The 9909-nt window shown below is 39.2% G+C and overlaps 1 protein-coding gene across 1 annotated transcript; it reads left to right on the forward strand.

The window, feature by feature from the left end:
* Positions 1–1938: 1938 nt before the first annotated feature.
* Positions 1939–3781, forward strand: LOC131852815 (uncharacterized; the record flags this gene model as incomplete). Its single annotated transcript, XM_059203550.1, has 1 exon — positions 1939–3781. A coding segment is annotated over exon 1 (1806 nt), but the record flags the coding sequence as incomplete, so codon positions are not given.
* Positions 3782–9909: the final 6128 nt, after the last annotated feature.

Below are 9909 nucleotides of genomic sequence, written 5' to 3' on the forward strand. Positions count from 1 at the left end.
CTCATCACTGTAGCGTTATATATGTTGTGATGAGGTGTCGCTACTTAATATATTATTACATACTATATGTAGGAAGTGAGTATACCGGTAAATAATTGTACTATTTATTAAGTTTAGTATTTATTGGTATTGGTAATGTGCTACAATATTTATTAGAGACACGAATACTGAACGCAGAGTCGTAAAGCGGACTGTTTTACACTTAACTTTTATGGAGACGTAAACTAATGGAAGAGTCTCAAGTGTTGACCGAAATTACAAGTGTAGGCACATTTTGGTTATTAAAATAGTGTAACCCTCGAGGATATATAGGAAAATCAGTGTTTTGCTCCTTGAAAGATTCTTCACACTGAGCTATATAGGGTAAACCCTACAGTGATTGCCCAGTATATAGTTATTGCCCACGGTAAGAATATGATACATTTAAACCTATTTGTAATGGAGTTAATTCGAATTGAATTCGCTAGATGGCATTAAGAGACCCTATAGTAGAACGTTTAATAATAAACTGGCAACATTTATAAAGAAAAAAGTAGTGTTATGGCTGATTGTTGACAACAGGTGTGCGTCTCATCGGAAAAAGTAAGTTTCTTAAAGAATTTCTTAAGGATACACTTTTTGTTTTAATTTCGTGTGTTAACTTAGTTTGTTTTTAAACGTATAGCTATAGAGAATCAATTAGTAAATGCTTTATAGTGTAATTTCAAGCAGTTATTATGGTGTAAAATTTAATTCTTAAGGAGTTAGATAAGGTGGGCAATCACTGAATCTTATTTAGACGAATTTTAGTGATTGCCATATCAGTATTTAGTTATTGCCATTGGCATTTGGTACAGCTATTGCCCGGACAATTTCTATCGAAATAAGTTTATTTTTGCTAATTAAATTTAGGCAGTAGTATTACTATTTTTTACAGAATGCCGAAGACTTCCAAGTTAAAATACACACGGGAAGATCTAATGAGGGCAATCACTGAAATCCAAAATAACGAAGGCAGGTTATCAGATCGACAAATAGCTCTGTAAGCGACGCGTTCTGTGCCTTAAAAAACAAAATAATTAAAATGATGTTTGTCTATGTTATTGTCTCTGCGTGCGGTGTCGTAGTCGTTTTCAAAAAAACTTATAACCGGCGCAACAGACGCCACGCAGTCTGCACCTAGATGCGATCGACACCGCACGTCATATCTCTAATTAACATTATAAAATTTATGTGTCGAAAATAAATCCAATTGTCTTAAAAGTCTTCGTTTGCCATCACCGTGACCTACCATATTTTATACCATACATTTGGTCATTCGGCCGGATTTATGTACCGCACACCACCAGCGCACAAAATGGTAGGCACCCGAAGTACTGCACGCAATAAGGACTGCATGCAGACGGAGCAGCATCCTGGTTCTGAACAGTATCAAGATACGCCACGGCCGAGTAATATGAAGCCTACAGAAGAGAAGACGGTGACCGTTATGAGCACAAATTCAAAAGCGGGTACTTGTAAAGAAGAATGCCAACCGTCGACGCCCGTTACAACGAAGCGTGCAAAGTCCACGAAGTCTTCGTATTCATCTGTACTGGCACGTAAAAAGCAGTTAGAACTCGATGCTGCACAGAAGAAAGCTAAAATTCAAATGGAATTAATTGACAAACAATTGGAAGCAGACCTAGCTGATTTAGAAGCAGAATACAGTCCAGACCTAGAGGATAATCGCACCAACATTAATAGTAATGTGGAGAGGTGGGTCGAACACAGCCAGCAAGAATTGGAAAACACACAGTTTGCCCACGATCATGGTTTTCAACAGGGTGACACGTGTCCGCCAGCAATAGATTCTGGCACTAATGGTACTACAGTTCAGATGCTAGCAAGCGCTCTAAAGAACATGGCCGCCGCCTCTGCGAATAGCAACTCGAATGCTAAATTATTGTCTCGATTGAGCACGCCGAAGGATTTGCCATACTACTCAGGGGACCCCATGGAATGGCTGCAATTTAAACAGGCCTATGAAGAATCGACTGAAGTCTGCAACTTCAATCCGAAGGAAAATTTATGGCGTTTACGGAAATGTCTACGTGGAGCCGCAAAGGAAGCGGTATCAGCTTTACTCATCAGCGCCGTAACTCCTGATAAATTAATGGCGACACTGGAACTAAGGTTCGGTAATCCAGATATAATTATATCACGCTTGATACAAGAATTAAAAAAGTTACATCCAGTGTCACAAGAATATCAAAAGGACATAGTGTACTTTGCTGTGAAAGTGCAGAATTTCGTGGAAGCAACACGAGCCGTCGGCCGCCAGGAATATTTACAAGGTATAGATGCATTTACATTATTATTATCTAAGATGCCAACTGTTCTTGTATCTAAGTGGTCAGATTATAGTTACACACTGTTACTAGAAAGAAAGAAATCTAGATTAGAATTATTATCCGAATTTCTAACTCAAGAAGCAGTAAAGATTTCCACAACATCTAACTTATGCTTAATAAATGCACGCAGCGATAAATATAAAAATTATGATAATAATATAAGTAGCAGATCACATTCTGTTTTAGTACTGAATGATAAGTGTCAATACTGTCGTGTTTCAAGACACGATTTAACAAAATGTACGCAGTTTAAAAAAGCGCTAAGAAAAGATAGATGGCGATACATTAAGCGTAACAATCTTTGTTACAAGTGTTTACTGTCAAGTCATGAGCGCGAAACATGTCCGGCGCCCGCCTGCGATAAAGATGGCTGCGGCGGAGCGCACCACCGGCTTCTGCACTACCCCGTACCCACCGGGTGCAGGACTAGCAACGTCACCGCCGAACAAGTGAACGAATGTCCACCCGTGAGTGAAACTGTGACCCATATTAACGTAAATAATCAACAAGTGTTATTAAAAGTAGTGCCGGTAAAAATTCGTGGACCATACGGTGTTATTAATACCACCGCCTTACTTGATGACGGTTCAACTGTGTCGCTCATAGCTACCGATCTCGCTAACCGCGCGGGACTGAGCGGCCCCAGCGACACATTACGTATGTGTGGTGCATGGAATAATTCTGTAAATTTATGTAACACTACTGTTGTAACCTTTGATATTTTCTCTGTAAATTCATATGATAATAATGATGTGTATACTGTAAAAGCTCGTACCATAAATAATTTAGATTTGCCTATACAAGATTTATCTACTGTTAATTACAACTTGTATAAAAATTTGCGTAAAATTAAAAATGAATTGTGTATAAAAAAATTGAAACCTGAAATACTATTAGGGCAGGATAATTATCATTTGTTAATTCCTTTGCAAACTAGTTTAGGTAATAAGAATGAACCCGTCGCTACACGCACTCCCTTAGGTTGGTGTATACATGGTTGTTTAGGTATACCGGAACATAAACAATCGTCCCACTCGACCCTCCTTATCTCTGAGTTACACAGCTTACCAGTCGACGAGAGCGAGCGCATGTTACGAGACATCCATGACGAGGTGCGACGGTCATTCACCATCGAGTCCATGGGAGTGTCAGGTAAGCCACGGGAGAATGCTGATGATATCCGTGCCCTGACAGTGATGGAGCAAACTGCTACACTCATCAACGGCAGGTGGGAGGTTGGGCTACCATGGAAAGATGAAAGCTGCAGGATGCCAAATAGCTTCCCTAACGCTGTACGCAGATTAAAAGGTATAGAAAAGAAAATTATGTTAAATACGGAATATGGTAACAGGTATGTCGAACGTGTTAATCATTTATTACAAAATGATTATGCCAGAGAGTTGGAAGATTGCAGTGTCTCGCCACGGACATGGTACTTACCACATTTTGGGGTAGACAACCCAAATAAAAAAAAACTACGTCTGGTCTTCGATGCCGCAGCTAGCACAAATGGTTTGTCATTAAATGACTATCTACTGAAGGGGCCGGACCTACTTACATCTCTGTTCGGCATTATGGTAAGATTTAGGGAGAACAGAGTAGCGGTGACCGGCGATATAAAAGATATGTTTTTAAGGATAAAGGTAAGAGAAGAAGACCAGAACGCACTCAGATTTCTGTGGAGAAGCAGTCCTGCAGAACATGAAAAAACGTACGTGATGACGTCATTAATATTTGGCGCGAAATGTTCACCGTTCATAGCTCAATTTATTAAGAATAAAAACGCACTAAGGTATGAGTCATCGATGCCAAACGCCGTAGCAGCGATATGTAATCAACATTATATGGATGACTACATAGACAGTTTGCCAGACGAGGCCGCCGCCATAACAATGGTACGTAATATTAGTAAAATTCACAAATCAGGTGGTTTTCATATTTGTAATTGGACTAGCAACAGTCCAGCCGTATTGGATAGTATTCCAAAGGAGTCCTTAGGTACTACGGCCGTAAAGTTCAAAATAGATCAAGAATGCGAAGGTGAACGTACGCTCGGATTGATATGGTACCCGCGCGAAGACGAGTTGGGGTTCGATGTGTCTCTCAAGCGCATACCACATGACATAATTAATGGTAAGAATAGACCAACAAAAAGAGTTATGCTCAGAGTCATAATGTCAATATTCGATGTATTTGGATTCTTATCGCCATTTTCTATACAAGGTAAAATAATGTTGCAAGATACCTGGCGCGCTGGAATCAGCTGGGACGACTTAGTAACAGATGACATACATAAAAAATGGTGTCAGTGGGTCAATGTACTAACGAGTGAAATAAAAAATATCCGTCTGCCGAGGTGGTATCAAGCAGCGACGAGTGGGAGCGAGTCAGCGATAAAACGTAGCACATCAGTTCAGGTAAACATAACCTCTCTCACCTCTCTTACATCTACAAGCGTAACCGAACGGGCTATCGGCTACGAAACTGGCGTAGCTAATAGCTGCGCTACGACATCCCGCTGCAATGACGTAGTGACAGGCGCTACGAAACAGGTTTTGGCTGGAAGTGAATATAGTAATTTAGAGTTACACTTGTGTTGCGATGCGTCGACTAAAGCAATGTGCGCAGTCGCATACTGGCGATGGTACGTAAATAAAGATATATGTATGTCATTCATAGCTAGCAAGTGCCGTGTCGCGCCCGTGAGTCATACTACCGTGCCGCGTTTGGAATTGCAAGCTGCTTTATTGGCTGCGAGGTTGGCAGATACAATAATCAGAGAACACAAAATAAATCCAGTAAGGCGTTATTTTTGGTGCGACTCTAGTACCGTGCTACACTGGATATGTAATAATACACGTAGCTATAAAACGTACATAGCAAACCGGCTGGGTGAAATAGACGAGCTAAGCCGCCCTGAGGAGTGGCGGTATGTACCTACAAAATTAAATGTTGCTGATCTCGCTACGAGAGAAAATTACGACGATTCTCTTTTTAAAAATGAATGGTTTAGAGGTCCGTCATTCTTATACAGCGATGAGTCATCGTGGCCGGTGAATATAATCGATAAGATAAATGAAATGAGTTTAGAACGAGTAATGATAATACAACATGAAGATTGTAACTTACCTGTACCTGACCCAGGAAGATTTTCATGCTGGTTACGACTGGTGAGGGCTACGGCATGTATTCTAAAATTTATATACAAGTGTAGAAAGCAGATTGAGACTGTTTGCACAGTCATGAAGAGGGCTGAGCGATTGCTGCTAAAATATACACAAGAACAGTCATTCGGTGATGAAATAGCTGCAATTAAAAATGGTAACTGTTTGTCAAAAGGTAGTAAGTTACTTACGTTATCTCCATTTCTGGATGAGTACGGGATTCTCCGTGTCGGCGGCCGCATAGATGCTGCACCGGATGTTGAACCTGAAATGAAGAGACCTATCATCTTGGACGGGCGTAGTCAGGTATCTCAATTAATTGTTAGATACAACCATGTGAAGACAGCCCACGGGAACCAGGAAACCGTTGTAAACAACCTGAAACAGAAATATTGGATTATTAGAATACGTCCAACCGTAAAACATGTAGCATATAAATGTATGTTTTGTAGAATAAAAAGAGCAAAACCACAGGTACCGAGAATGGGAGAGCTGCCTGAAGCACGACTGGCTCATCATCAGCGTCCTTTCACACACTGTGGTCTGGATTTGTTTGGACCCATGGAGGTCACTGTGGGGAGACATAGAGAGAAAAGGTATGGAGTTTTATTTACTTGTTTGACCGTCCGTGGAATCCACTTAGAACTGGTATCATCACTTACCTCTGACTCCCTCATTATGGCTCTTCGTCGAATGGCAGCAAGACGGGGTTGGCCTCGTATGCTGTACTCTGATAATGGTACAAACTTGAGAGGCGCTGATGCTGAGCTGAAGAAGTCTATAAATGAGGTAGATTTGATAGGCTAACAAATGAAGCAGCTAATAATGGAGTGGAATGGACCTTCATCCCGCCTGCCAGTCCCCACTGGGGTGGGGCATGGGAGCGACTTATTAGGAGTGTCAAGACTTCACTTAGGGTAATTTTAAAAGAACGTGCACCACGTGAAGAAGTACTCAACACGCTCCTGACGGAAGTTGAGAATATTGTCAACAGTCGACCCTTGTCACATGTATCGGTAGAAGTAGGTAGTAGTGAGTCTCTAACTCCTAATCATTTTATGTTGGGTTCGTCATCAAATTTGCCAACTGTTGGTGTATTTAATGACTCTGATTTGTACCTACGTAAACAGTGGCGTAAGGCGCAGAGGCTCGCTGACATGTTTTGGAAGCGGTGGGTCAGAGAAGTGCTTCCTGACCTAATACCTAGGCGTAAATGGCAGTACGACCAGACACCGATACAGGTAGGTGATTTTGTACTTATTGTCGATCCTGATGCACCTCGTAATTTCTGGCTGAAAGCTGTGGTTCAGCAGGTGTTTCCAGGAAGGGATGGTCGAGTTAGGGTCGTAGAATTGAAAACTAAGACTGGCATTTTGAAACGGCCGGTGACGCGTGTCGTTCGTATTTCGATGGATAATGAGTGCTGAGCCAGGCTCAACACTGGGGTGGGGTGTGTAAGCGACGCGTTCTGTGCCTTAAAAAACAAAATAATTAAAATGATGTTTGTCTATGTTATTGTCTCTGCGTGCGGTGTCGTAGTCGTTTTCAAAAAAACTTATAACCGGCGCAACAGACGCCACGCAGTCTGCACCTAGATGCGATCGACACCGCACGTCATATCTCTAATTAACATTATAAAATTTATGTGTCGAAAATAAATCCAATTGTCTTAAAAGTCTTCGTTTGCCATCACCGTGACCTACCATATTTTATACCATACAAGCTCTAAAATATGGCATCCCTAGGACAACGCTGAGATTTTATAAACATAATCCAGGACACAAAATCAGCTTGGGTCCAGCGCCAGTTTTAACTCCTAAAGAAGAAACTATTCTTCAAGAGTGGATAATAACTTCAGCACGAAAAGGTTTTCCCAGGCATAAAGAAAATATTTTGGACAGTGTTCAAAAGTTTCTAGAGGAAAATCCAAGACCTAATCCATTTGTGAATAATAGGCCTGGCATTGGATGGTGGAAAGCATTTTTAAAGAGACATCCTAAATTAAGTATACGAACTTTTGAAAGTGTGACAAAGGCAAGCTCATGTGTATCTGAGAAAGATATAAGAGGTTGGTTTCACGAAATACGTCACTATGCCGATGAAAAAGGAATAAGCCAAATTTTAAATCAACCTAATAGAGTTTTCAATGCAGATGAGACAAATTTTCAGATTTGCCAGAGTACAGGACTAGTTGTAGCTGAAAAAGGTTCCAGAAATGTTTATAACATTGAACATTCAAATTCAAAAGAATCAATAACCGTTTTATTTACTTTCTCGGCTGCTGGTGATATTTGTTGTCCATTTATTGTTTATCCGTACCAAAGATTACCGGAAAAAGTATGTGAATCATTACCTATGGGATGGGGTATCGGAAAATCAGATAACGGCTGGATGACCACAGAAGTATTTTATGAATTTATTGCTAACGTCTTCCATCCTTATTTAATCAGTAAATCCGTCGATTTTCCTGTTATTTTGTATGTTGATGGCCACAAAACTCATTTAAATTATCATTTGAGTCAATTATGCACACACCTAAAAATTGAATTAATTGCATTATATCCTAATGCTACCAGAATAATTCAACCTGCTGATGTCGCAGCATTTAGACCCCTAAAAGTAGGCTGGAGAAAGCACTTACAGAAATGGCAATTGTCAAATCAAACTAAGGGTATATCTAAGCAAACATTCGCACCTATACTAAATGAAGTTCTTGAATCAAGTCTAAAGTCGGAAATTTTAGTAAATGGCTTTAAAGCGTGTGGACTATGCCCGTTTGATCCTGACGCTATTAATTATTCTAAGTGCTTAGGAAAAAACTCTAGTTCTGGGAAACAAGTTTCAAATATTATTCCAGAAACAGCAACGATCACATTTGAGATATTCAGAAAGATAGTCGGGGCCTCTCTTTGTGAGAGATTTCAAAATGAATCATTTGACGCAACTGAAGCACACCTTGGAACTTTATATAATATCTGGAAAGAATTCTTGCCGAAAGTCCAGGATCATACAAAGAAAATTACAGAAGAAACTTTGAATTCTCCCCAAATTAAATCTATTTTCAAATCCTCAATTGATATGACTAAGTCACATTTGCCTTTAATTAAATTAGACTCAAAAGTAGGTGAAGAAGAACTTAGCACACTTAAAACAGTTATTTCTAAATCAAGCCAAAAAAATCTCGAGCACTTGCTTAGTATCCCTGGAACATCTAAAAACCAGCTAGATTATCTGGAATATGCCCTACCCGAGGCTGTCACTCCATCTAAAAGTCAGTTAAATGTTCAACACATGCCAAAGATCTCTCAAATATCTAACAGTGCACATAATATCCAGTCTGAAACCAATATCTCATTCCCCAATTCTGTTATTAGTGTAATAAGTCCACAAATACAAAAAGTTAAGTCATCTTTTGGGGACTATTTAGCATACCCTGTAACTCCAGTAAGAAAAGGAAAACGACAGACAGAAAGACAACCATTTGCTATTACATCGGACGCCTTCAAGTTAGCTTTACAAAAAAAGCATTCAGATAAGGAGAATCTGTTACAGGAAAAAGAAAAGAAAAAACTAGAGAAAAAAGAAAAACAGTCCTTAAAAACTAAGAAAAACTTAATTAAAGCTAATAAACAAGTATGCAACAATAAAGAACGACCACCAGAAAAAAGAGTCACCATTTTAAATCAAACGGTTTTGCACTCTGGAGATGTTTGTGCAGTGTGCAAGCAGATAATTTTTAAAAATAAAATTGAATGCAGCAGCTGCCACAAATCATTTCATTCAAAATGCATCCCTGAACATCACAAAAACCACATGCCAGATGAATCAGATATGCTTTTATTTTTGTGTCATTTTTGCTATAAAGTAGATGACTCCGACTCTTATTCTGCTGAAGACACTGATTCTGATTGTTTAGAAATATATAGTAACGTACAAAAAGCTAAAAAAGATCTCAAATTTTAAATAAGGTCTTTAAAATTTGAGACCTTGTTTTGCTTTAACGTATAGTGTTAGTCAACATTTCTAAACAATAAGAATTAGTGTTTTCATGTTACATTTTTACCTAGATTCAGTAATTATAGCAGTTATGCTATGTGGGCAATAACTATATGGTGCGTGAGGCAATGACTATCTAGTTCGGGCAATCACTATATTTTTAGAAGTTATTTTTGTTAAACCTTATAATTGTTAGTTTTCTTAAGATATTTAAATTGTTCCTACTGGATCTCATAGCTAAACTATTTATGTTACCAAAGAGGCGATGCTCGCTTACCTATTATTTTAATAAAGATTTATATAGAAATAAAACTAGTATAATTTCCTTAAACGGGCAATAACTATACTGTTTACCCTATATGTTTTGTATTGCTGTA

Source organism: Achroia grisella, unplaced genomic scaffold (genome assembly GCF_030625045.1).
Source record: "Achroia grisella isolate CSIRO2021 unplaced genomic scaffold, CSIRO_AGI_Agris_v1 utg862, whole genome shotgun sequence".
NCBI classification, from domain to species: Eukaryota; Metazoa; Arthropoda; class Insecta; order Lepidoptera; family Pyralidae; genus Achroia; species Achroia grisella.